The sequence below is a fragment of the Scyliorhinus canicula genome, chromosome 20 (assembly GCF_902713615.1).
Source record: "Scyliorhinus canicula chromosome 20, sScyCan1.1, whole genome shotgun sequence".
NCBI classification, from domain to species: Eukaryota; Metazoa; Chordata; class Chondrichthyes; order Carcharhiniformes; family Scyliorhinidae; genus Scyliorhinus; species Scyliorhinus canicula.
The window spans coordinates 96331004-96358556 of NC_052165.1; the positions used below are offsets into that span (position 1 = coordinate 96331004).

The 27553-nt window shown below is 52.6% G+C and overlaps 1 protein-coding gene across 5 annotated transcripts in view; it reads left to right on the plus strand.

Annotated features, from left to right (window-relative positions):
• Positions 1–27553, plus strand: part of LOC119955134 (CD209 antigen-like protein C) — a 266963-nt gene that overhangs the window by 176847 nt on the left and 62563 nt on the right. For all 5 annotated transcript variants that reach the window (XM_038781044.1, XM_038781046.1, XM_038781047.1 and 2 more), the window contains 2 exons: positions 2519–2622; positions 3296–3626. In XM_038781044.1, coding sequence (XP_038636972.1) covers positions 2519–2622; positions 3296–3476 — 285 coding nt within the window. In that variant the 3' untranslated portion in view covers positions 3477–3626. Of the gene's footprint in view, positions 1–2518; positions 2623–3295 lie in introns of those variants that run through there.

Sequence of the window (27553 nt, forward strand, 5' to 3'; positions counted from 1 at the left end):
GGAGGTTACAGAGATAGGGAGGGTTGTAGGGGCTGGAGGAGGTTACAGAGATAGGGAGGGCTGTAGGGGCTGGAGGAGGTTACAGAGATAGGGAGCGTTGTAGGGGCTGGAGGAGGTTACAGAGGTAGGGAGGGTTGTAGGGGCTGGAGGAGGTTACAGAGATAGGGAGGGTTGTAGGGGCTGGAGGAGGTTACAGAGATAGGGAGGGTTGTAGGGGCTGGAGGAGGTTACAGAGATAGGGAGGGTTGTAGGGGCTGGAGGAGGTTACAGAGATAGGGAGGGTTGTAGGGGCTGGAGGAAGTTACAGAGATAGGGAGGGTTGTAGGGGGCTGGAGGAGGTTATAGAGAAATGGAGCTCACTAGATATTGCTGGGTGTACAGGGGAGTGAACTGGGTAGAAGGCTCTTTCGAAGATGCAGACTCGATGGGCTAAATGGTCTTCTGCTCTGTAGGGATTCTGTGATAGGCAGGGTTATAGGCCCTCAAGGAGGTTACATAGGTATAGAGGGATATAAGGGCTGGAGGAGGTTATAGAGAAAGGAAGTGTTGCAGGAATTGAAGGAGGTTACAGAGCTACAACAGAGGACTACTTGTGTGCCAAACAGCATAAGCAGCAAGTAATAGAGCTAAGCGATTCCACAACAAATGCATCAGATCTAAGCTGTCCTGCCACATCCAGCTGTGAATGGTGGTGGACAATTTAAAAACTCACTGGAGGAGGAGACTCCGCAAATATCCCCATCCTCAATGATGGAGGAGCCTAGCTTAGATGTGCAAAAGCCAAGGCTGAGACATTCGCTACAATCTTCCGCCAAAGTGCTTAGTGGATGATCCATCTCAGTCTCCTCTGGAGGTCCCCAGTATCACAGATGTCAGTCTTCAGCCAATACGATTCACTCCATGTGATATCAGGAAATGGCTGGAGGCACTGGATACTGCAGCGGCTCTGGGCCCTGATAATATCCCAGCAATAGTACGAAGACTTGTGCTCCAGAACTTGCTGCACTCCTAGCCAAATTGTTCCAGTACAGCTACAACATTGGCAATGTGGAAAATGTCCCAACTGTGTCCTGTACACAAGAAACAAGACAAATCGAACTCATCATCAGCAAAGTGATGGAACGAGTCATCAACAATGCCATCAAGTGGCACCTACTCAGCAATAACCTGCTCACGGATGCTCAGTTTGCGTTCCGATAGGGTCACTCAGCTCCTGACCTCATTACAGCCTTGGTTCAAACATGGACGAAAGAGCTGAATGCCAGATGTGAGGTGAGAGTGACTGCCCTTGACATCAAGGCAGCATTTGACCGAGTGTGGCATCAAGGAGCCCGAGCTAAACTGGAGTCAATGGGAATCAGGGGGAAATCTCTCCGCTGGCTGGAGTCATACCCGGCAGAAAGGAAGATGGTTGTGGTGGTTGGAGGTCAATCATCTCAGCTCCAGGACATCACTGCAGGAGTTTCTCAGGGTCGTGTGCTCGGCCCCAACCATCTTCAGCTGCTTCGTCAATGACCTCCCTCCCATCATAAGGTCAGAAGTGGGGGTGTTCGCTGCTGACTGAACAATGTTCAGCACCATTCACAACTCCTCAGACACTGAAGCCGTCCATGTCCAAATGCAGCAAAACCTGGACAATATCCAGGCTCGGGGCTGACAAGTGACAAAGTTACATTCACACCACACAAGCCCCAGGCAATGGCCATCTCCTACAAGAGAGGATCTAACTATCGCCCCTTGACATTCAATGGCATTCCCATCGCTGAATCCCCCACAGTCAACATCCTGGGGGTTACCATTGATCAGAAACTGCTGGACCCAGCCACACTAATACTGTGGCTACCAAGGTCTTTCAAAGACTACGAATCGTACGATAACTCACCTCCTGACCACCCCCCCCCCCCCCCCCCCAAAAGCCTGTTCACCATCTACAAGGACACAAGTCAGGGGTGTGATGGTTACAGATAGGGAGGGTTGTAGGGGCTGGAGGAGGTTACAGAGATAGGGAGGGTTGGAGGTGCTGGAGGAGGTTACAGAGATAGGGAGGGTTGAAAGGAGTGCAGGAGGTTACAGAGATAGGGAGGGTTGTAGGAATTGGAGGAAGTTACAGAGATAGGGAGGGTTGAAAGGAGTGCAGGAGGTTACAGAGATAGGGAGGGCTGTAGGGATTGGAGGAAGTTACAGAGATAGGTAGGTTAAAGAGGCTGGAAGGGGTTACAGAGATAGGGAGTGTTATTCTGCACATGGGGGCTTACTACTTTGTGAGGGTGTTCATCAATGTGCAATAGGCAGCCTCACATGGATCTAACAGGGGATTTCAAAGGTCATACAGAGGATAGTCACCATGGAATTCGACCCTGTGCAGAGTGAGTAAAGCTGGAGGATAGGTGGGGATCATAGCAAGGCCTTAGGAGGAAAGAAAGGCCTCAGACTCCAGGGGCATGGTTCATAGGCTGAAGCTGTGTTGCTGATGGTTCACTGCGTTCCCCCCCCCCCGCCCCCCATTTTGCTCCTCCAGAATTTTATAACTGCTCACGATGCGAACATCCGTTGGATTGGATTGACTGACCTGGAACAAGTTGGCGTTTACCGCTGGGTGAATGGCGCTCCTTTAGTGACGGGGTGAGTTCACAGCCACCATCGCGGTCAGTACCCAGGAAGTGCCTGGACCATATTCCCAGCCCACGGCGTTGTTGAGTTAGCACAATCTCATTTGGAAATTGTCCGTGTTCTCAGAGCAAAAGACTGGCTGCATTTTCGGCCTAGTGTTGTTGAGTCAGCCTGATCTGACACTCTGTGGTCCTAAACCCAGGTGCGGCGGGCAGGATAATACCAGGCTGCATTCCCGGCTTAGCGTTATCAAGTCAGCCCCATCCGACACTGCACGCACGCCACTTTCCTGGCCTAGTGCTGTCGAGTGAGTCCTGCCAATCTCATCCTGTTTGGTACTGGGCCCATGCACACAGCCTCGGAGGCAGGCTTCATTTCTGGCCTACTGCTAAATTTAGTTGGCATCTCCCTCTCTGTATTTCTCCCAGTATCTCTCTCTGTCCGTTTCCCTCTCTCTGTCCCTCTCCTTCTGTGTCTTTTTCTCTGTCTCTTTCTTTCTCTTTCTCACTCTCTTTGCCTCTCTGTGCCTCCCTCTCTCACTCTGTCACCCTCCAACTAGGCCTCAATAAGACTGCCTCTTGTTTGTGAAGCTGCCCTCTCCAGTGCCAGGAAAGGCTGTGCGGTTTTCGTCAATACACCAACAATCTTCATGTGAGCTCCTCTCTCGACTGCTCTCTCCTGGCAGGTTTTGGTCAGCAGGGGAACCAAACAACCCAGGAGTGGAACGCTGTGTCACCAAAGGGGCGCGTCATGAACTGAACTTGTGGAGCAACAACTACTGCACACTTCGACGCAACTGGGTTTGTCAGACATCCTCCTTTAACCACATGGTGTGGAGCTTTGGACTGGGTGCTGTGCTGAACTGAAGTGCAGGGAGGTGGGCGGTAAGAAATCGAAAGGGACAAAAGAATGAAAGCTCATTACATCTCCGAGCACATCGCCTCCCTTTTCTGCAGATGCAGCGTCCTGCCATCACGGCGATGCCACACAAGGTTGATTGACTCACCAATCCCCCCCCCCCCCCCCCCCCCCCCCCGTGCGTCCCCTCAACAATGAAACTCCGACAAACCAGGCTGATAGATTGAAAAACTGCCGCAGACCAATGATCCTGACAGTCCAGCGGAAACCAGGCCCCCTCCTGACGATGGCAAACAATGGGAAGCGATCCATCGGAGCGTTTCAGGAGAAGATCATCATTCTGGAATTGACCTCAGTCCTCCAGCCCCCCTCTGGAATTCCCGTACCCCGGTGTTGCACAGCCCCCAACAACACCTTCTTTAACAGGGAATGTACTGCAATGAAATGGAGAGTTCTGACTGGGATTGTTGGAGTTTGCTGTCAGTCTCCAGTCCCTCTGCTCCCACCTGTCACACCGCATATTGAAATGGTTTCTTCAGCTCGCTCCGCGGTCAAATCTGTGCTTTACCCATGATTCTCAGAATGACCACTCGATGCCCACGTTTCTTCAATAAACAACAGAATTACTTTATTATAAAACCAGTCGCCCAGAAAAATACAAAGCTTATTAACACCGTCTGAAATACAAAAGTGTAATGATTTCTTAAGATATCTCTGTACAACAAGCATTCCTGAGTGCTCACTGTATTTAAAAGTGGATTGGGTTCTGAGATGGTTTTGTTGTTTGAATTGATGTAAAGATAGCAGTTAAGTGTTATTGTGTCACAGTATTGATTAGCATTGTTTATGGGGTAATTGTGAGCCATTTTCTTCTGTGATGTTAAAGATATTTTAATACTGTGTTCATAATAAAGTTTGTTTCAATAAACTATATCTCTATTTTGTGTGAAAAGCGAGATTCCTCTCCTCACAGTTTTACAAAATTAAATTAAATTTGGGGTTTCTGTCGAGTAACTGAGTCACTGTTTGGGTCTGGTCCTGAATGATAGTAAAATTGGAGTATTATACGGGTTCATAGTACGATTGGGAGCTCGTAATACCCCTTCTTACACATGAACAAGGATTAGGAGGAAGCCACTCGGCCCCTCAAGCCTAGTCCGCCATTCAATAAGATCATGTCTGATCTGATTGGAACCTCAACTCCACATTCCTGTCGAACCCCGATAACGTTCACCCCCTCGGTAATCAAGAATCTATCCAGCTCTACCTTCAAAATATTCAAAGATTCTGATCCCACTGCCTTTTCAGGAAAATAATTCCAGAGACTCACCCCCTCTGAGAGAAAATATTTCTCATCTCAGTCTTAAATGAGCGACCCCTTATTCTTAAACAGTAACGCCCCGGCTCTCCATTCTCCCTGAGGGGGTGGTGTGGGTGTTTTGTGGGGTTGAGGGTGGTGTGGAGTTGAGGATGATGTGAGAGGGTGGGGTGGGTGTGAGAGTGGTCCCTGGTGTTGTGAGGGATTGACACACGTATCACGGGAGACCGCAACTCAGCAGGGTCTGACTTCCTCACCCAATCGCCCCAGCGACTGCCCTTTCTTCAGGCCCACTGCCCATGTCCAGGGCCCGCTGCTCTGCCATATTGACGGGCCTCAGGTCCGGCGGCCTCCCTTTGGTCTTCTCTTTCTCCCTGCAGTTATGGGCGGCCTTCTCCTGGGGGTGGGGGGGGGGGGGGGGGGGAGACAGAAATTGCACAGTGTTTGACAGCTCGAAACACCAGTCCAGGGAGTGGGTGGCTTCAGTGGCCAGGTCACCCGGCTATAGCTGCCAGTATGGGTGTCGGCGTGGTGTAGGGGATTGGCTGCCTGCTGGATGAGGGGGGAGGGGGGAGGGTTACGTGAGTGTGGACTGACATCTGAGCTTGTTATCAAAGGAAATAAAAAGGAAACCAAGATTAGAAAGATGTTCCTTACAGTCTCATAATCCTTAGGCCCCTGCTCTGATGAGGCAGCATAAACTTCCTATCAATTTACTCTGCACGAGTATTGTCCACTTTGCTTTTTTTAAAAAATATTTTTATTAAGGTATTTGAAAATGTTCATAAAAATAACATAGCCAATCAACATGGTATAATAAACATTTCCACCCACATCTCAATCTTCACGCACCTCAAACATGAAACAACAATCCCCCCCCCCCCCTCCCCCCACTGGAATACTGCATCTGCCAACACTTTCATTTTCCCCGAGAAAGTCGATGAACGTCTGGCACCTCCGGGTGAACCCTAACATTGACCCTCTTAAGATTAACTTTATTTTCTGGAGACTGAGAAACCCAGCCATGTCACTGACCCAGGTCTCTACACTCGGGAGCTTTGAGTCCCTCCACATTAACAAGATCTGTCTCTGGGCTACAAGGGAGACAAAGGCCAAGACGTCGGCCTCTTTCACCCCCTGAACTTCCGGCTCTTCCAACATTCCAAAGATCGCTAACTCCGGACTCGGCACTACCTGTGGACATTGCCTTAGCAATTCCTGCCAAAACCCTCTAAGCCTCGGACATGCCCAAAACATGTGGACATGATTTGCTGGGCTTCCCGTGGACCTTGCACACCTATCCTCTACCCCGAAAAACCTGCTCATTCCAACCACTGTCATGTGTGCCCGGTGGGCTACCTTGAATTGTATCAGGCTGAGCCTGGCACACGATGAGGAGGTATTAACCCTGCTTAGGGCATCCACCCACAGACCCGCCTCTATCTCTCCTCCTAGCTCGTCCTCCCACTTACCCTTAAGCTCCTCCACCGGGGTGTCCTCCGCCTCCGAAAGCTCCTGGTAAATATCCGATACCTTCCCCTCTCCCACCCAGGTACTGGAAACTACTCTGTCCTGTATCCCCCATGTCGGCAGCAGCAGAAAGGCCGGCACCTGTTTTCTCAGGAAGTCTCGCACCTGCAAATACCTAAACCCATTCCCTGCTGGCAATTCAAATTTATCCTCTAAAGCTGACAAACTGGGAAAGCTCCTGGTTATAAATAGATCCCCCATCCTTCTAATTCCTGCCCTTTGCCATCTCCGGAACCCACCATCCAGCATTCCCGGTACAAACCGCTGATTATTATAAATCGGGGTCCAAACTGATGCTCCCTCCACCCTCTTATATCTCCTCCATTGCCCCCAGATTCTCAGAGCCGCCACCACCACCGGACTTGTGGAGTATCGGGCCGGTGAGAACGGCAGAGGCACCGTTATCAGTGCTCCCAAACTGGTGTCTTTACATGACGCCGCCTCCATCCGCTCCCATGCCAACCCCTCCCCCACTACCCACTTCCTAATCATGGCTATATTAGCCGCCCAGTAGTAATTGCAGAAGTTCAGCAGCGCCAACCCACCTCGCCCCGACTGCGCTCCAGCAACACTTTCTTCACTTGCGGGGTTTTACCGCCCACACAAAGCCCAAAATAACCTTATTCACCCGCTTGAAAAAGGCCTTTGGGATGAAGATGGGGAGGCACTGAAAGACAAACAGAAATCTGGGGAGGACCGTCATTTTCACGGTCTGTACCCTCCCCGCCAGTGATAGCGGGAGCATGACCCATCTCTTAAACTCCCCTTCCATTTGTTCTACCAACCGGGATAGGTTTAACTTGTGCAGTACCTCCCATTCCTGGACCACCTGGATTTCCAGATATCAAAAGCTCTTCCGTACCATTCTAAGTGGCAGCTCCCTCAGTCTCTTCTCCTGTCCTCTTGCCTGGATCGCAAACATCTCACTTTTCCCCATCTTCAATGTATACCCCGAAAAATTGCCAAATTCCCCCAGGACTCGCATTACTTCTCCTATCCCCTCCAACGGGTCCGAAATGTACAAGAACAGGTCATCTGCGTAAAGCGAGGCCCGGTGCTTCCCCCCCCCCCCCCACCCCCCCTCCCCGAACCAGCCCTTTCCAGTTCCTAGAAGCTTTTTAAACATCATGGCCAATGGCTCTATGGCCAGAGCAAACAGTAACGGGGAGACGGGGCGCCGGTTCGTACGCACACTCGCTACTGGTGCCTGATAGAGCAACCGCACCCATTCAATAAAGCCCTCACCAAACCTAAACCTTCCCAGCGCCTCCCACAGGTAATTCCACTCGATCAAAAGCTTTCTCCGCATCCATCGCTACCACCACCTCCACCTCCTCTCCTTCTGAAGGCATCATAATGACATTTAAAAGCCTTTGAACATTGGCCTTTAGTTGCCTGTCCTTTACAAATCCCGTCTGGTCTTCACCTCTCACCCCCGGGACACAGTCCTCTATCCTTGTGGCCAGTTTTTTAGCCTGCAGTTTGGCGTCCACATTCAGTAGAGAAATCGGCCGGTATGACCCGCATTGCTCCGGATCCTTCTCCCGTTTCAGGATCAATGAAATCGAGGCCTGCAACATTGTTGAGGGGAGGACTCCCTTCTCTCTTGCTTCATTAAATGTCCTCACCAGCAGTGGGCTCAATATCTCTGAAAACTTCTTATAGAATTCCACCGGGTAGCTGTCAGTCCCCGGGGCCTTGCCCGACTGCATGTCCTCCAGCCCCTCGATTATTTCCTCAATATCAATTGGGGCTCCCAGCCCCTCCACCAGGTCCTCCTCCACCCTCGGGAACCTCAACTGATCCAGAAACTGCCTCATCCCCTCCATCCCAGCCGGGGGGCTCCGACTCACATAATTTACTACAAAAGTCCTCAAACACCTTGTTCGCCCCCGCTGGGTCCAGGACAGTATTCCCACCTCTATTCTTTACTTTAACTATCTCCCTGGCCACCTCTCTTTTCCTGAGCTGCTGCGCTAACATTCTGCTTGCCTGTTCCCCGTACTCATAGAACCCCCCCCCCCCCCCCCCCCCCCCCGCCTTCCTCAACTGTTCCACTGCTTTCCCTGTGGTCAACAGCCAAAACTCCGCCTGTAACCTCCGCCGCTCCCTCAGTAGCCCCGCATCCGGGCCTCCGAGTATCTCCTGTCCATCAGGAATATCTTCTCCACTAATCCATTCCTCTCAGCCCGTTCCGCCTTTTCTCTGTGGGCCCGTATCAAGATTAATTCCCCTCTGACTACTGCCTTCAAAGCTTCCTAAACCGTCGCTGCGGAGACCTCCCCCGTATCATTTGTTTCCAGGTAGTTCTGGACTTGTTAACCCGCCCACAGATCGCTCCGACCGCTAGCAACCCCACATCCAGTCTCCACAGCGGGCGTTTCCCTCTCTCCACACTAACCGTAGATCCACCCAGAGCGGGGCATGATCCGACACTGCGATTGCCGAGTACTCAGTATCCACCACTTCCGTACGGTATTAGCGCCCTGCTCAGAACAAAAAAGTCGATGCAGGAGTATACCTTGTGGACATGTGGAAAAAAGGAAAACTCCTTCGCCCTTTACTGAGCAAACCTCCATGGGTCTACTCCCCCCCCCCCCCCCCCCCCCCCCGATCTGTTCCATAATTCCCTTCAATTCCTTTGCCGCAGCCCGCCTCCTCCCTGTCCTGGATTTTGACCGGTCCAATTCTGGATCGATGACTGTATTGAGGTCCCCTCCTATGATCAGGTAATGTGACTAAGTCTGGGATCTTACCTAAAACCTGCCTCATAAATTCCACATCATCCCAATTCGGAGCATATATGTTCACGAGTACTACTCGCACCCCCTCCAGCTTCCCACTCCCCATTATGTAGCTACCCCCCTTGTCTGACATGATTCTCCCTGCCTCGAATGCCACTCATTTTTTGATCAAGATCGCTGACCCCTGGTCTTTGAGTCCAGTAAACAAACATCAGCCACGCCCGCCTTCAGCCCCTCAAATGCGCAAACACGCGAGCCCTCTTGACCGGCCCATTCAGCCCTCTGACGTTCCATGTAATCAGGGCTCTCCCCCCCCCCCCCCGGCCTAGCCATCACCCTTTTTAAGCCAGCCTCTAGCTCGCGCCCTCCACCTCCACAAGCCCTCCCCGCCCCCCTCGGGCAGTCGCCGTTCCTGACCTCCCATATGTCCCCTAGTAACCGTTCCTCCCCTCTCAGCAAAGCAGCTCCCCCTCCCCCCCCCCCCACCCCAGCAACAACACTAGAAACCCAAACCCCAAGTCAAGCTCCAGCTTAACACCTGCTCACCCCCCACTGCGCTTCAGAGAGTCAGCTGACCCATGCTGACTCGGTAGCTCCCGCCCCTGGCACCAAGCAGTCTGTCTCCCAATTGTTCTTTCACCTCTTCCTCCAAATGAATAAACATTTTAAAACCATCACATTCACCAGTACACAAACATCAGAAAATAAAAGTGAAGGAACAGTCACTTTAGAAAAATAATGACCCAAAAAGCAGAACCAACCGAAAGCCCACCCCCCTCTAACCAGCTCCTTCTTAAACAGGGCCGATTTTACCCGATTAAACCCAACTCGCCTCTTTGCCAGATCCGCAGCCAGGTCCTGATAAATGCGCAGCTCACAGCTCTTCCATTTGCTGCTCCGTTCCTTCTTGGCCCATCGCAGAACGTGTTCCTTGTCCAGGAAACGGTGAAAGCGGACCACCATCTCCCTCGGCGGCTCGTTCGCTCAGGGCTTCTTCACTATGGCTCTGTGCGCTCTGTCCACTTCCAGGGGCTGAGGGAACGCCTCAGGCCCCATCAACTACTTCAGCATGTCCGTCACATAAGCCCTCACATCAGATTCCTCACTGCCTTCAGGGAGGCCGACAATTCTAAGATTCTGCCTCCTGGACCTATTCTCCAGGTCCTCCAGCTTCTCCTGCATTCTTCTCTGGCGGTCGTTCATCATCTCCACCTTGGTCTCCAGCACGGTTAGGTATTCCTCGTGCTCGGACACCTTTTTCTCCACCTCCTGGATTGCTCTCCCGTGGGTCTCTTGATTCTGCACAACTTGATCAATCGAAGCCTTAATCGGGTCCAGTGTGGCAAAGCAATCCTCGAAAAACTTCACCAGCTGCTCCGCTCGACCACTGTGCCGTCTCCCCACGGCTGTCGCTCTCCGCCATGCGTTCCTGCATTGCCGGCTCTGCTCGTATCTTCCTTACAGGACTTTGTCTTCTCACACGGCCACTTCTGGTCCAATTCTCCGTACACCGGAGGGAGATTTGACATTAGTGTCTCACTCCACCGATTTATCCCATAGAATCCGGGGTAAAAACGGGCGAAAGTGGTCCAAAAGTCAAAGTGTGACCTACTCCTCCATGGCCGCCACCGGAAGTCCGTCCACTTTGCTTTTGGCCACTCCATTTGAGTTGCTGTTTTCTCAAAAGCCCTGAAGAATGTTTCCCCTTCCTCCTCTTTGAATTTTGGGAGAGCCTGTATAAACTTAAACAGATCACCACTGAATTCCGTTCCTACAGCTTTCCCCCCTGTTTCCAGTACCCAAGCTGGAAGTCCCCCGCCGATTCTTGTTTCTCTCTGTCACTTTCTTCTCTCTCTTGCTTTCCTTTTATTTTCCAACCTCATCACTTCCATTTCTCTCTGTTTTTGCTGCAGGTCCAACTGTTTCATTTGTAACAGAGGGTGGTGAGTGTCTGGAATGAGTTGCCAGAGGCAGTAGTAGAGGAGGGTACAATTTTGTCTTTTGAAAAGCATTTGGACAATTATATGGGCCAAATGCGGGCAATTGGGACGAGCTTTGTGGTAGAAACTGGGTGGCATGGACAAGTTGGGCCGAACGGCCTGTTTACGTGCTGCAAGACTCTGACTCCAACTGGATTTTAGCCAATTCTACTGATTGTTGATCTGACCTCAACTGTATTGTCCGTATTTCCTTCAAGTTTAAATGTTGAGTAATTGCTTCAAATACCGCCCCTTTCATAGCTTTAGTTGGTATAAGCAGTTTTAATTTCCCTGTCAATTAGACTAATGGACCCAAGTAAGGATCCTCCTGTAATTCCGTTTCTTCCTTGTTCATTCCTTTATTTTCTTTTGGTTTGGCTTTTATAATTTTTTTGTACCTGGACAATTACTGGGAGCTACAGCTTACGGATGGATTTCGCATTTAATATTTTTAAAAAGGGATCCAGCAGGATGTGCTGACATCGATGGTGATCATCTCGATGGACTTGGCTGTTGGCCAATGAGCTGTTTACTTTGCCAGTCTCTTGGATATTGATTGTCGGTGTTGATTGCTGCTGGCCGTTCCAGAATATTCTGCCAGGGACAGGAAGGCTTCACCTTCCAAATAAACCAAAGTTATGTCTTCCACCTGAGTAAAATTCTTACAGCTTCTGGAGCCATCTTGTTATATCACTACACAGCTGGTGTCTATTTGTAATTTACTCTGTAACCCAAATTCGCCATTAAATTCCGGCCCAAGCTCCAAATTTCTGTTACAACACCCTGGTCTCGTGCACAGTCAATTCCAGTCCCATAGGCCCCGGAGACCCAATCCAAGTTAATTAGCCAATAATTTGTATAAAGTTTCCAAGATCCTTTTCCCTTGACTGCTCCAGTGACTTACAGGCACCCGATTTGTAAGTGGAACACAAGAAATGTTTATTCATAACAATAGAGACAAGGCCTGCGTACTAGAATAACAGGCAACGAATCTACTCCTCTCCCCCTTTTACTGTCCCACCTTCTACCGAAACACACACAAGACATATACAAGCAGAGGGAGGGGGAAAATAAAAAGAGGATTAATGGAAGATGAGTGCCCTTCGGTTGTTGAAGTTGTTTTTTCAGCTGTCTGCCCTTCAGGGAGCAGAGTGATTGAGAACCACCGGTTGAATGGCGATCGAGGATCTTCTGGCTGGAACATTCAGTCCGAATCCCCAAACAATGGTATTCCCTCTGAGGAGTCACTTTCATTTTATTAACTTGCGCCTGTACTCAGAAGATTCTCCTCAGGCCTGTGTAATTCTTATTGGTTTCCAACCTCTCCCAGAATGTGCTTGGCTTCACTGAGAAAAAATCGAGTTCCCCTGATGAGATCTTGAAGAGGGTTCTTTAAACAACTGGCCCTGAGTGCAGCTGTTGCTGAACTGAACCTCCTTGCAATTCAATCTGGCTGTAGAGAGAAAGGTCTTGACACAAAACAGAAAATATTGGGACAATCTCAGCAAGTCTGACAGCATCTATGGAGAGAGAAGGAAGCTGACGTTTTGAGTCTGGATGACTCTTTGTCAAAGCTGTCTTTATTTTGAACCTTTAGACAGAGTCCATCAGATAAGAGACAGAGAGAGAGAGAGAGAGCGAACCGGGCTGTGGCCCTCCAACTTCTTGATCAAACCGAAACTAAAAAAAACAGGTGAAGCCTTCCTGTCCCTGGCAGAACATTCTGGAACGGCCAGCAGCAATCAACACCGACAATCAATATCCAAGAGACTGGCAAAGTAAACAGCTCATTGGCCAACAGCCAAGTCCATCGAGATAATCATCACCGATGTCAGCACATCCTGCTGGATCCCTTTTTTAAAATATTAAATGCGAAATCCATCCTAAGTCTGTAGGTCCCAGTAATTGTCCAGGCCTTACTTGGGTCACTGAGAGTCAATGAGCTGCCATCAGTCAGGCAGGTGTCGGGCACCAGCTTCCATGCAAGTCGTCATCCTCCTGCTGCAATATAAGGACTATGGACAACTGGTTCCTCCCCATGACACAGACCTGATCAGCGAGGGTGTGCAGTGCCAACAGCGAGACTGGAGAGCAATGCTTATAGAAGGGACCTGAAGATGATGAGATGCGCTCAGTGATTTGCCTCATTGCCATCCATGATCCAGGAAGCAAGCAGCACATCCCGAGCTTGTCTGCCCCATTGCCACAGCCTCATGGTTGACCTCCTCAGCCTCCAGGACCTCCTCTTCATCGTCCCTTGCAATGTCCTCTTCAGGGGAAACATTTCTCTCCTCCATCTCCTCCTCAGGCAGTTCTTCACCCCCTCCTCCACTCCCGTTGATGTGCCAGACTGCGAAGGGCACAGCAGAAACACAATATGCGATACCCTCTGCAGACTGTACAGCAGGGCTTCACCTGACTTGTCCATTATCTCATTATCAACACTCTGCTCCACCAAATGCGAAAAGCATCATGAGCCTCGTGTATTTGGTTTCAGCTGCAATCTGCGGCCACGTTCTCAGCAAATATCCCCCAAGGAGCCAACCCTGTAGCTGTCATTGACCCTCAAACCTGGCGGAGAGTTTGAGAACAGCTCACGGTGTATGTAGTTGTCTACAGTCCCCAGGAAGCAGGCACATACCTGGAAGATGTGCATTGTGTGGTCGCACACCAGCTGAACATTCAGAGTGGAACACTTGGGGTTGAGGAATTGCACTTCTTGATGCGACTGGAGATCGGAGAACCACGTGACTGCATTCAATGTCACCCTGCACCTGCGGAAAGCCAACCATCTGGTTTAATTCCATTCCTCTTTCATCCTGGCTAGCTTGCCTGATCCATGCTGTGTGTCCTTGCAAAGAGTGTCAGTCACCTCCTTGATGCACTTACGGCAGAGGCTTGCGAGATTCTACAAAGGTCACCCATGGAGCCCTAGAAGACGCCAGTCATGTAGAAGTTGAAGGTGGTTGTGACTTTCAATGCCAGAGGCAGTCGATGCCCTCCAAGTTCCCTTGGCGCCAATTCCTCCAGCAGGGCGCATAAGTGAGACACCAGTTCTGGTTTAGCTCACTGGGCTAAATCGCTGGCTTCTAAAGCAGACCAAGCAGGCCAGCAGCACGGTTCGATTCCAATACCAGCCTCCCCGGACAGGCGCCGGAATGTGGCGACTAGGGGCTTTTCACAGTAACTTCATTGAAGCCTACTTGTGACAATAAGCGATTTTCATTTTCATTTCATTTCATTTCGGTTCCCATGACAGGCAAAGCTTTTTCAGACACGGTTCTTGCGTATCTGCAGCAACGTCTGGCACAATCGCTTCACAGCTCCATGGTCCCCAGTTCGATTCCGGCTTAGGTCACTGTCAGTGCGGAGTCTGCACATCCTCCCCGTGTCTGCGTGGGTTTCCTCCGGGTGCTCCGGTTTCCTCCCACAGTCCAAAGATGTGCGGGTTAGGTGGATTGGCCATGATAAATTGCCCTTAGTGTCCAAAATTGCCCTTAGTGTTGGGTGGGGTTACTGGGTTATGGGGATAGGGTGGAGGTGTTGACCTTGGTAGGGGTAGGGTGCTCTTTCCAAGAGCCGGTGCAGACTCGATGGGCCGAATGGCCTCCTTCTGCACTGTAAATTCTATGTCTATGTCTGTGCATCGTTGGTTGTGGAAGACACCTCTAAACAACCGGTCTTTGGGGTGCCTCCCATTCCAGCAGAGCAGGCACTGCCACCCCTTCCTTCTTGTGCCTGTGGAGACCGTGCTGTCTCTGTTGATGTCTTCTCCCCTCTCACTGCGGCTGAAACACGATAGCCAGTTCCACAGACTCCATTTCTCTCTCAAAAACTAAAGCGAGAGAGTTGACGGTTTTTTGCCCATTCACCTTCAGTAGCTGCGTCTTGATGATAAGTGACTTGTGCTGGCCACCACATTGCTGACCAGTTGCTTTATTTGCTCCCTGGATGGCCAAGACCCAGCACCAGGCTGGCCCCACGCAGCTTGACCGAGTGGCCATCGCTTTCTCCACTCAGCGCATCCTGAGCTCTCATTTAAGGTTCAGGCATTGTCCCAAGCTTCACTTCAAGCTCTTATGTGAAACCCAGCCATTGAGGGGCATCTGTTAAAACACACCTCTACACACATCTGATAGGTCAGAACACTCTCCTCAGCCAGTGCTCACTGTCCAGAGGGATATACATGTTTGGTCAATGGTGCACCACAAACATTGCAGTCACTGAATGTGAAGGTCAGCGTGCCAAGGGTTAACTGCGTAGGAACATAGGAAACAGGATGAGACCATTCAGCTCCTCAAGCCAGTCCCGCCATTCAATGAGATCATATCTAATCTGTGCCGCAGGAATCAGTGGAGTCACACATATCAGTGGTCATTTAGTGGGTGTAATTGGCAGAGCAGACGGCACGCACGTTAATTGAGGTTTAGTTGAACAATATCAGTTGCAATGGAATGGTCATTAGATATAGATATATAGAGAAATACAGCACAGAACAGGCCCTTCGGCCCACGATGTTGCGCCAAACTTTTGTCCTAGGTTAATCATAGAATTTTGGACAATTTTTCATGGCCAATCCACCCAACCTGCACATCCTTGGACTGTGGGAGGAAACCGGAGTACCCGGAGGAAACCCACGCAGTCACGGGGAGGATGTGCAGACTCCACACAGACAGTGACCCAAGTCGAAATCGAACTTGGGACCCTGGAGCTGTGAAGCAATTGTGCTATCCACAATGCTACCGTGCTGCCCTTAAGAAGAAATTAATCTACACTCCATTATTCTACCCTAATTTATGTACCCATCCAATAGCCGCTTGAAGGTCCCTAACGTTTCCGACTCAACTACTACCACAGGCAGTGCGTTCCATGCCCCCACTACTCTCTGGGTAAAGAACCTACCTCTGACATCCCCTCTATATCTTCCACCATTTATCTTAAATTTATGTCCCCTTGTAATGGTGTGTTCCACCCGGGGAAAAAGTCTCTGACTGTCTACTCTATCTATTCCCCTGATCATCTTATAAACCTCTATCAAGTCGCCCCTCATCCTTCTCCGTTCTAATGAGAAAAGGCCTAGCACCCTCAACCTTTCCTCGTATGACCTACTCTCCATTCCAGGCAACATCCTGGTAAATCTCCTTTGCACCTTTTCCAAAGCTTCCACATCCTTCCTAAAATGAGGTGACCAGAACTGCACACAGTACTCCAAATGTGGCCTGACCAAGGTTTTGTACAGCTGCATCATCACCTCACAGCTCTTAAATTCAATCCCTCTGCTAATGAACGCTAGCACACCATAGGCCTTCTTCACAGCTCTATCCACTTGAGTGGCAACTTTCAAAGAACTGTGAACATAGACCCCAAGATCTCTCTGCTCCTCCACATTGCCAAGAACCCTACCATTAACCCTGTATTCCGCATTCAGATTTGTCCTTCCAAAATGAACAACCTCACACTTGTCAGGGTTAAACTCCATCTGCCACTTCTCAGCCCAGCTCTGCATTCTATCTATGTCTCTTTGAAGCCGACAACAGCCCTCCTCACTATCCACAACTCCACCAATCTTCGTATCATCTACAAATTTACTGACCCACCCTTCAACTCCCTCATCCAAGTCGTTAATGAAAATCACAAACAGCAGAGGACCCAGAACTGATCCCTGCGGTACGCCACTGATAACTGGGCTCCAGGCTGAATATTTGCCATCCACCACAACTCTCTGTCTTCTATCGGTTAGCCAGTTTGTTATCCAACTGGCCAAATTTCCCACTATCCCATGCCTCCTTACTTTCTGCATAAGCCTACCATGGGGAACCTTATCAAATGCCTTACTAAAATCCATGTACACTACATCCACTGCTTTACCTTCATCCACATGCTTGGTCACCTCCTCAAAGAATTCAATAAGACTTGTAAGGCAAGACCTACCCCTCACAAATCCGTGCTGACTATCCCTAATCAAGCAATGCCTTTCCAGATGCTCAGAAATCCTATCCCTCAGTACCCTTTCCATTACTTTGCCTACCACCGAAGTAAGACTAACTGGCCTGTAATTCCCAGGGTTATCCCTATTCCCTTTTTTGAACAGGGGCACGACATTCGCCACTCTCCAATCCTCTGGTACCACCCCTGTTGACAGCGAGGACGAAAAGATCATTGCCAACGGCTCTGCAATTTCATTTCTTGCTTCCCATAGAATGCTTGGATATATCCCGTCAGGCCCGGGGGACTTGTCTATCCTCAAGTTTTTCAAAACGCGCAACACATCTTCCTTCCTGACAAGTATCTCCTCAAGCTTATCAGTCTGCTTCACGCTGTCCTCTCCAACAATATGGCCCCTCTCGTTTGTAAATACTGAAGAAAAATACTTGTTCAAGACCTCTCCTATCTCTTCAGACTCAATACACAATCTCCCGCTACTGTCCTTAATCGGACCTACCCTCGCTCTACTCATTCTCATATTTCTCACATATGTGTAAAAGGCCTTGGGGTTTTCCTTGATCCTACCCGCCAAAGATTTTTCATGCCCTCTCTTAGCTCTCCTAATCTCTTTCTTCAGTTCCCTCCTGGCTATCTTGTATCCCTCCAGCGCCCTGTCTGAACTTTGTTTCTTCAGCCTTACATAAGTCTCCTTCTTCCTCTTAACAAGACATTCAACCTCTCTTGTCAACCATGGTTCCCTCACTCGACCATCTCTTCCCTGCCTGACAGGGACATACATATCAAAGACACGCAGTACCTGTTCCTTGAACAAGTTCCACATTTCACTTGTGTCCTTCCCTGACAGCCTATGTTCCCAACTTCTGCACTTCAATTCTTGTCTGACAGCATTGTATTTACCCTTCCCCCAATTATAAACCTTGCCCTGTTGCTCGCACCTATCCCTCTCCATTACTAAAGTGAAAGTCACAGAATTGTGGTCACTACCTCCAAAACACTCCCCCACTAACAAATCTATCACCTGCCCTGGTTCATTACCAAGTACTAAATCCAATATGGCCTCCCCTCTGGTCGGACAATCTACATACTGTGTTAGAAAAGCTTCCTGGACACACTGCACAAACACTACCCCATCCAAACTATTTGATCTAAAGAGTTTCCACTCAATGTTTGGGAAGTTGAAGTCGCCCATGACTACTACCCTGTGACTTCTGCACCTTTCCAAAATCTGTTTCCCAATCTGTTCCTCCACATCTCTGCTGCTATTGGGGGGCCTATAGAAAACTCCCAACAAGGTGACTGCTCCTTTCCTATTTCTAACTTCAACCCATATTACCTCAGTAGGCAGATCCTCCTTGAACTGCCTTTCTGCAGCTGTTATACTATCTCTAATTAACAACGACCCCCCCCCCCCCACCTCTTTTACCATCCTCCCTAATCTTGTTGAAACATCTATAACCAGGGACCTCCAACAACCATTTCTGCCCCTCTTCTATCCAAGTTTCTGTGATGGCCACCACATCGTAGTCCCAAGTACAGATCCATGCCTTAAGTTCACCCACCTTATTCCTGATGCTTCTTGCATTAAAGTATACACACTTCAACCCATCTCCTTGCCTGCAAGTACTCTCCTTTGTCATTGTTACCTTCCCCACTGCATCACTACACGCTTTGGCGTCCTGACTATCGTCTACCTTAGTTGCTGGACTACAGATCCGGTTCCCATTCCCCTGCCAAATTAGTTTAAACCCTCCCGAAGAATACTAGAAAACCTCCCCACCAGGATATTGGTGCCCCTCTGGTTCAGATGCAACCCGTCCTGCTTGTACAGGCCCCACCTTCCCCAGAATGCGCTCCAATTATCCAAATACCTGAAGCCCTCCCTCCTACACCATTCCTGCAGCCACGTGTTCAACTGCACTCTCTCCCTATTCCTAGCCTCGCTATCACGTGGCACCGGCAACAAACCAGAGATGACAACTCTGTCTGTCCTGGCCTTTAACTTCCAGCCTAACTCCCTAAACTTGTTTATTACCTCCACACCCTTTTTCCTACCTACATCGTTGGTACCAATGTGCACCACGACTTCTGGCTGCTCACCCTCCCCCTTCAGGATCCTGAAGACACGATCAGAGACATCCCTGGCCCTGGCACCCGGGAGGCAACATACCTTCCGGGAGACCCGCTCGCGACCACAGAATCTCCCATCTATTCTCCTAACCATTGAGTCTCCTATTACTATTGCTTTTCTATGCTCCCCCCTTCCCTTCTGAGCCCCAGAGCCAGACTCAGTGCCAGAGACCTGGCCGCTGGGGCCTTCCCCCGGTAGGTCATCCCCCCCAACAGCATCCAAAACGGTATACTTGTTTTGAAGGGGAACGGCCACGAGGGATCCCTGCACTGTCTGCCTGTTAGTTTTCTTTCCCCTGACTGTAACCCAGCTACTCTTGTCCAGTACCTTTGGTGTGGCTACCTCCCTGTAACTCTTCTCTATAACCCCCTCTGCCTCCCGGATGATCCGAAGTTCATCCAGCTCCAGCTCCAGTACCTTAACACGGTCTCTGAGGAGCTGGAGTTGGGTGCACTTCCCGCAGCTGACACCCCTCACCATTACATTTACCCACGTCAGTAATCAGCTCAAACCCCCCAACCACGCCAGCCAGCCCACCACCCCCCACGCCAGCCAGCCCACCCCCCCACGCCAGCCAGCCCACCCCCCACGCCAGCCAGCCCACCCCCCACGCCAGCCAGCCCACCACCCCCCCACGCCAGCCAGCCCACCCCAACCACGCCAGCCAGCCCACCCCCCACGCCAGCCAGTCCACCACCCCCAACGCCAGCCAGCCCACCACCCCCCACGCCAGCCAGCCCACCCCCCACGCCAGCCAGCCCACCACCCCCCACGCCAGCCAGCCCACCACCCCCCACGCCAGCCAGCCCACCCCCCCACGCCAGCCAGCCCACCACCCCCCACGCCAGCCAGCCCACCCCCCCCACGCCAGCCAGCCCACCCCCCACGCCAGCCAGCCCACCACCCCCCACGCCAGCCAGCCCACCACCCCCCCAACCAGCCCACCAACCCCCCCCAACCAATCCACCCCCCCAACCAGCCCACCAACCCCCCCAACCACGCCAGCCAATCCACCCCCCCAACCAGCCCACCACCCCCCAACCACACCAGCCAGCCCACCACCCCCCACGCCAGCCCACCACCCCCCCCAAACACGCCACAATATAAGTCCAGGGTGATTGCCCACGCAGTGTATCAGCCCGTACATCCCTTCCTATTGTCAAGGCCCTCCAAGAAGGCAATGGGCCGGCAGCAGAGGAAGACAGCCTCAGGAATGGTCACTTTAAGACTTGGATGTCTTCGCCTCCTGGCGCTGAGTCTTCAGCAACCCCCCCCCCCCCATTCGGCCCCAATTCTATCCCTCGCTCGGCCCTGAGGCATTTACCCATGTAGCCGCAGTTCCATTGCCTCTGTAGCCCCTGCGCCTACACCCTTCCGTCCCACTGCATTGGCTCCTTCTGGTGACAGAGCCAGTAATGGAATTCCCAACTCACCTCTGCCAGTAATTCCCCCAGCCCCCACTCCCGAGTTCTCTGTCAATACACCCTGATAATGCCACTATCTCCTTTCCCTCTCTCTCTTCCTCCTTTCCCTCTCTGTTCCTCATTTCCCTCTCTCTCTCTTCCTCCTTTCCATCTCTCTGTTCCTCCTTTCCCTCTCTCTGTTCCTCATTTCCCTCTCTCTCTCTCTTCCTCCTTTCCCCCTCTCTCTCTATTCCTCCTTTCCCTCTCTCTATTCCTCCTTTCCCTCTCTCTCTCTCTTCCTCCTTTCCCTCTCTCTGTTCCTCCTTTCCCTCTCTCTGTTCCTCATTTCCCTCTCTCTCTCTCTTCCTCCTTTCCCTCTCTCTTCCTCCTTTCCCTCTCTCTCTTCCTCCTTTCCCTCTCTCTGTTCCTCCTTTCCCTCTCTCTCTATTCCTCCTTTCCCTCTCTCTCTTCCTCCTTTTCCTCTCTGTTCCTCCTTTCCCTCTCTCTGTTCCTCCTTTCCCTCTCTCTCTATTCCTCCTTTCCCTCTCTCTCTTCCTCCTTTTCCTCTCTGTTCCTCCTTTCCCTCTCTCTCTACTCATCCTTTCCCCCTCTCTTCCTCCTTCCTCTCTATTCCTCCTTTCTCTCTCTCTTCCTCCTTTCCCTCTCGCTCTATTCCTCCTTTCCCTCTCTCTCTTCCTCCTTTCCCTCTCTCTGTTCCTCCTTTCCCTCTCTCTCTTCCTCCTTTCCCTCTCTCTGTTCCTCATTCCCCTCTCTCTCTCTTCCTCCTTTCCCTCTCTCTGTTCCTCCTTTCCCTCTCTCTGTTCCTCCTTTCCCTCTCTCTGTTCCTCATTTCCCTCTCTCTCTCTTCCTCCTTTCCCTCTCTCTGTTCCTCCTTTCCCTCTCTCTGTTCCTCATTTCCCTCTCTCTGTTCCTCATTTCCCTCTCTCTCTCTTCCTCCTTTCCCTCTCTCTGTTCCTCCTTTCCCTCTCTCTGTTCCTCATTTCCCTCTCTCTCTCTTCCTCCTTTCCCTCTCTCTGTTCCTCCTTTCCCTCTCTCTGTTCCTCATTTCCCTCTCTCTCTCTCTTCCTCCTTTCCCTCTCTATTCCTCCTTTCCCTCTCTCTCTTCCTCCTTTCCCTCTCTCTGTTCCTCCTTTCCCTCTCTCTCTATTCCTCCTTTCCCTCTCTCTCTTCCTCCTTTTCCTCTCTGTTCCTCCTTTCCCTCTCTCTCTACTCATCCTTTCCCCCTCTCTTCCTCCTTCCTCTCTATTCCTCCTTTCTCTCTCTCTTCCTCCTTTCCCTCTTTCTCTATTCCTCCTTTCCCTCTCTCTCTATTCCTCCTTTCCCTCTCTCTCTCTATTCCTCCTTTCCCCCCCTCTCTCTCTATTCCTCCTTTCCCTCTCTCTATTCCTCCTTTCCCTCTCTCTATTCCTCCTTTCCCTCTCTCTATTCCTCCTTTCCCTCTCTCTCTCTCTTCCTCCTTTCCCTCTCTCTATTCCTCCTTTCCCTCTCTCTTCCTCCTTTCCCTCTCTCTCTATTCCTCCTTTCCCTCTCTATTCCTCCTTTCCCTCTCTCTGTTCCTCCTTTCCCTCTCTCTGTTCCTCATTTCCCTCTCTCTCTCTTCCTCCTTTCCCTCTCTCTGTTCCTCCTTTCCCTCTCTCTGTTCCTCATTTCCCTCTCTCTCTCTCTTCCTCCTTTCCCTCTCTATTCCTCCTTTCCCTCTCTCTCTTCCTCCTTTCCCTCTCTCTGTTCCTCCTTTCCCTCTCTCTCTATTCCTCCTTTCCCTCTCTCTCTTCCTCCTTTTCCTCTCTGTTCCTCCTTTCCCTCTCTCTCTACTCATCCTTTCCCCCTCTCTTCCTCCTTCCTCTCTATTCCTCCTTTCTCTCTCTCTTCCTCCTTTCCCTCTTTCTCTATTCCTCCTTTCCCTCTCTCTCTATTCCTCCTTTCCCTCTCTCTCTCTATTCCTCCTTTCCCCCCCTCTCTCTCTATTCCTCCTTTCCCTCTCTCTATTCCTCCTTTCCCTCTCTCTATTCCTCCTTTCCCTCTCTCTATTCCTCCTTTCCCTCTCTCTCTCTTCCTCCTTTCCCTCTCTCTATTCCTCCTTTCCCTCTCTCTTCCTCCTTTCCCTCTCTCTCTATTCCTCCTTTCCCTCTCTATTCCTCCTTTCCCTCTCTCTCTCTATTCCTCCTTTCCCCCCCTCTCTCTCTATTCCTCCTTTCCCTCTCGCTCTATTCCTCCTTTCCCTCTCGCTCTATTCCTCCTTTCCCCCCTCTCTCTCTATTCCTCCTTTCCCTCTCTCTCTCTATTCCTCCTTTCCCCCCCTCTCTCTCTATTCCTCCTTCCCTCTCTCTCTCTATTCCTCCTTTCCCCCCCTCTCTCTATTCCTCCTTTCCCTCTCTCTCTTCCTCCTTTCCCTCTCTCTGTTCCTCCTTTCCCTCTCTCTCTATTCCTCCTTTCCCTCTCTCTCTTCCTCCTTTTCCTCTCTGTTCCTCCTTTCCCTCTCTCTCTACTCATCCTTTCCCCCTCTCTTCCTCCTTCCTCTCTATTCCTCCTTTCTCTCTCTCTTCCTCCTTTCTCTCTCTCTCTCTTCCTCCTTTCCCTCTCTCTATTCCTCCTTTCCCTCTCTCTATTCCTCCTTTCTCTCTCTCTATTCCTCCTTTCCCTCTCTCTATTCCTCCTTTCTCTCTCTCTATTCCTCCTTTCCCTCTCTCTATTCCTCCTTTCTCTCTCTCTATTCCTCCTTTCCCTCTCTCTATTCCTCCTTTCTCTCTCTCTATTCCTCCTTTCCCTCTCTCTATTCCTCCTTTCTCTCTCTCTATTCCTCCTTTCTCTCTCTCTATTCCTCCTTTCCCTCTCTCTCTTCCTCCTTTCCCTCTCTCTATTCCTCCTTTCTCTCTCTCTCTATTCCTCCTTTCCCTGTCTCTCTCTCTCTGGTGGGGGCGGGGCTCTAACAGCCACAGCTCGAGCGGCGGCACAGGGCGAGGGAAGGCTGTGATTGGAGGAGGGAGAGGACATGGGGAGGCTGTGATTGGAGGAGGGAGAGGGCGAGGGAAGGCTGTGATTGGAGGAGGGAGAGGGCGAGGGGAGGCTGTGATTGGAGGAGCGAGAGGGCGAGGAGAGGCTGTGATTGGAGGATGGAGAGGGCGCGGGGAGGCGGTGATTGGAGGAGGGAGAGGGCGAGGAGAGGCTGTGATTGGAGGATGGAGATGGCGAGGGAAGGCTTTGATTGGAGGAGGGAGAGGGCGAGGGGAGCCTGTGATTGGTGGAAGGAGAGAGCATGGGGAGGCTGTGATTGGAGGAGGGAGAAGGCGGGGAAGGCTGTGATTGGAGGATGGAGAGGGCGAGGGGACACTGTGATTGGAGGAATGAGGGGGCGAGGGTATGCTGTGATTGGTGGTGGGAGGGGGCGAGGGGAGGCTGTGATTGGAGGAGGGAGAGGGCGAGGGGAGGCTGTGATTGGAGGGGGGAGAGGGCGTGGGGAGGCTCTGATTGGAGGAGGGAGAGGGTGAGGGGAGGCTGTGATTGGTGGAGGGAGAGGGCGAAGGGAGGCTGTGATTGGTGGAGGGAGAGAGCGAAGGAAGGCTGTGATTGGAGGAGGGAGGGGGCGAGGGGAGGCTGTGATTAGACGAGGGAGAGTGCGAGGGGAGGCTGTGATTGGAGGAGGGAGAGGGCGAGGGGAGGCTGTGATTGGAGGAAGGAGAGGACATGGGGAGGCTGTGATTGGAGGAGGGAGAGGGCGAGGGGAGGCTGTGATTGGAGGAGGGAGAGAGCGGGGGAGGCTGTGATTGGTGGAGGGAGAGGGCGAGGGGAGGCTGTGATTGGAGGGGGGAGAGGGCGTGGGGAGGCTGTGATTGGGAGAGGGCGACGGGAGGCTGTGATTGGAGGAGGGAGAGGGCGAGCGGACGCTGTGATTGGAGGAGGGAGAGAGCGGAGGAGGCTGTGATTGGTGGAGGGAGATGGCGAGGAGAGGCTGTGATTGGAGGGGGGAGCGGGCGACGGGAGGTTGTGATTGGTGGAAGGATAGGGCGGGGTGTTGGCTGTGATTGGAGGAGGGAGAGGGTGAGGGGAGGCTGTGATTGGTGGAGGGAGAGGGCGGGGTGTTGGCTGTGATTGGAGGAGGGAGAGGGTAATGGAGGCTGTGATTGGGGGACGGAGAGTTTGAGGTAAGGCTGTGATTGGAGGAGGGAAAGGGCGGGGGAGGCTGTGATTGGAGGAGGGAGAGGGCGAGGGGAGGTTGTGATTGGAGGAGGGAGAGGGCGAGGGGAGGCTGTGATTGGTGGAGGGAGAGGGCGGGGTGTTGGCTGTGATTGGAGGATGGAGAGGGCGAGCGGACGCTGTGATTGGAGGAGGTAGAGGGCGAGGGGAGGCTCTGATTGGAGGAGAGAGAGGGCGAGGGGAGGCTCTGATTGGAGGAAGGAGAGGCGATGGGACGCTGTGATTGGAGGAGGTAGAGTGCGAGGGGAGGCTGTGATTGGAGGAGGGAGAGGACATGGGGAGGCTGTGATTGGAGGAGGGAGAGGGCGAGGGGAGGCTGTGATTGGAAGAGGGAGAGGGCGAGGGGAGGCTGTGATTGGACGAGGGAGAGAGCGAGGGGAGGCTGTGATTGGGTGAAAGGAGAGGGCGAGGGGAGGCTGTGATTGGAGGGGGGAGAGGGCAAGGGGAGGCTGTGATTGGTGGTGGGAGGGGGCGAGGGGAGGCTGTGATTGGAGGAGGGAGAGGGCGAGGGGAGGCTGTGATTGGAGGGGGGAGAGGGCGTGGGGAGGCTCTGATTGGAGGAGGGAGCGGGCGACGGGAGGTTGTGATTGGTGGAGGGAGAGGGCGGGGTGTTGGCTGTGATTGGTGAAAGGATAGGGCGAGGGGAGGCTGTGATTGGTGGAGGGTGAGCGCGACGGGAGGCTGTGATTGGTGGAGGGAGAGGGCGACGGGAGGCTGTGATTGGTGGAGGGAGAGTTTGAGGTAAGGCTGTGATTGGAGGAGGAAAACGGCGGGGGAGGCTGTGATTGGTGGAGGGAGAGTTTGAGGTAAGGCTGTGATTGGAGGAGGGAAAGGGCGGGGGGAGGCTGTGATTGGTGGAGGGAGAGGGCGAGGGGAGGCTGTGATTGGAGGATGGAGGCGGCGAGGGGAGGCTGTGATTGGTGGAAGAGGAGAGCATGGGGAGGCTGTGATTGGAGGAGGGAGAAGGCGGGGGAAGGCTGTGATTGGAGGATGGAGAGGGAGACTGTGATTGGAGGAATGAGGGGGCGAGGGTATGCTGTGATTGGTGGAGGGAGAGAGCGAAGGGAGGCTGTGATTGGAGGAGGGAGGGGGCGAGGGGAGACTGTGATTGGACGAGGGAGAGTGCGAGGGGAGGCTGTGATTGGAGGAGGGAGAGGACATGGGGAGGCTGTGATTGGAGGAGGGAGAGGGCGAGGGGAGGCTGTGATTGGAGGGGGGAGAGGGCAAGGGGAGGCTGTGATTGGTGGTGGGAGGGGGCGAGGGAGGCTGTGATTGGAGGAGGGAGAGGGCGAGGGGAGGCTGTGATTGGAGGGGGGAGAGGCGTGGGGCGGCTCTGATTGGAGGAGGGAGAATGCGTCGGGAGACTGTGATTGGAGGAGAGAGTGGGCGGATGAAGGCTGTGATTGGTGGAGGGAGAGTTCGAGGGCAGGCTGTGATTGGAGGAGGGAGAGGGGGAGCGGACGCTGTGATTGGAGAGGGCGAGGGGAGGCTCTGATTGGAGGAGGGAGAAGGCAAGGGGAGGCTGTGATTGGTGGAGGGAGAATGCGTCGGGAGACTGTGATTGGAGAAGGAAGAGGGTGAGGGAAGTCAGTGATTGGAGGAGGGGGAAGGCGACGAGAGACTGTGATTGGAGGAGAGAGTGGGCGGATGAAGGCTGTGATTGGTGGAGGGAGATGGCGAGGGCAGGCTGTGATTGGAGGAGGGAGAAGGCGGTGGGACGCTGTGATTTGTGGAGGGAGAGGGCGAGAGGAAGCAGTGATTGGAGGATGGAGAGGCGAGGGGAGGCTCTGATTGGAGGAAGGAGTGGCGATGGGACGCTGTGATTGGTGGAGGGAGAGGGCGAGGGGAGGCTGTGATTGGAGGAGGGAGAGGGCGAGGAGAGGCAGTGATTGGAGGAGAGGGTGAGGGAAGGCTGTGATTGGAGGAGGGAAAGGGTGAGGGAAGGCTGTGATTGGTGGAGGGAGAGGGCGAGAGGAAGCAGTGATTGGAGGATGGAGAGGGCGAGGGGAGGCTCTGATTGGAGGAAGGAGAGGCGATGGGACGCTGTGATTGGTGGAGGGAGAGGGCGAGGGGTGGCTGTGATTGGAGGAGGGAGAGGGCGAGGGGAGGCTGTGATTGGAGGAGGGTGAGGGAGAGGGAGGTTGTGATTGGATTACGGATAGGACGAGGGGAGGCTGTGATTGGAGGAGGGAGAGGGCGAGGGGAGGCTCTGATTGGAGGAGGGAGAGGGTGAGGGGAGGCTGTGATTGGAGGAGGGAGAGGGCGAGGGAAAGCTGTGATTGGAGGAGGTAGAGTGCGAGGGAGGCTGTGATTGGAGGAGGGAGAGGACATGGGGAGGCTGTGATTGGAGGAGGGAGAGGACATGGGGAGGCTGTGATTGGAGGAGGGAGAGGGCGAGGGGAGGCTGTGATTGGAAGAGGGAGAGGGCGAGGGGAGGCTGTGATTGGACGAGGGAAAGGGCGAGGGGAGGCTGTGATTGGAGGGGGGAGAGGGCAAGGGGAGGCTGTGATTGGTGGTGGGAGGGGGCGAGGGGAGGCTGTGATTGGAGGAGGGAGAGGACGAGGGGAGGCTGTGATTGGAGGGGGGAGAGGGCGTGGGGAGGCTCTGATTGGAGGAGGGAGCGGGCGACGGGAGGTTGTGATTGGTGGAGGGAGAGGGCGGGGTGTTGGTTGTGATTGGTGAAAGGATAGGGCGAGGGGAGTCTGTGATTGGTGGAGGGTGAGCGCGACGGGAGGCTGTGATTGGTGGAGAGAGAGTTTGTGGTAAGGCTGTGATTGGAGGAGGAAAACGGCGGGGGGAGGCTGTGATTGGTGGAGGGAGAGTTT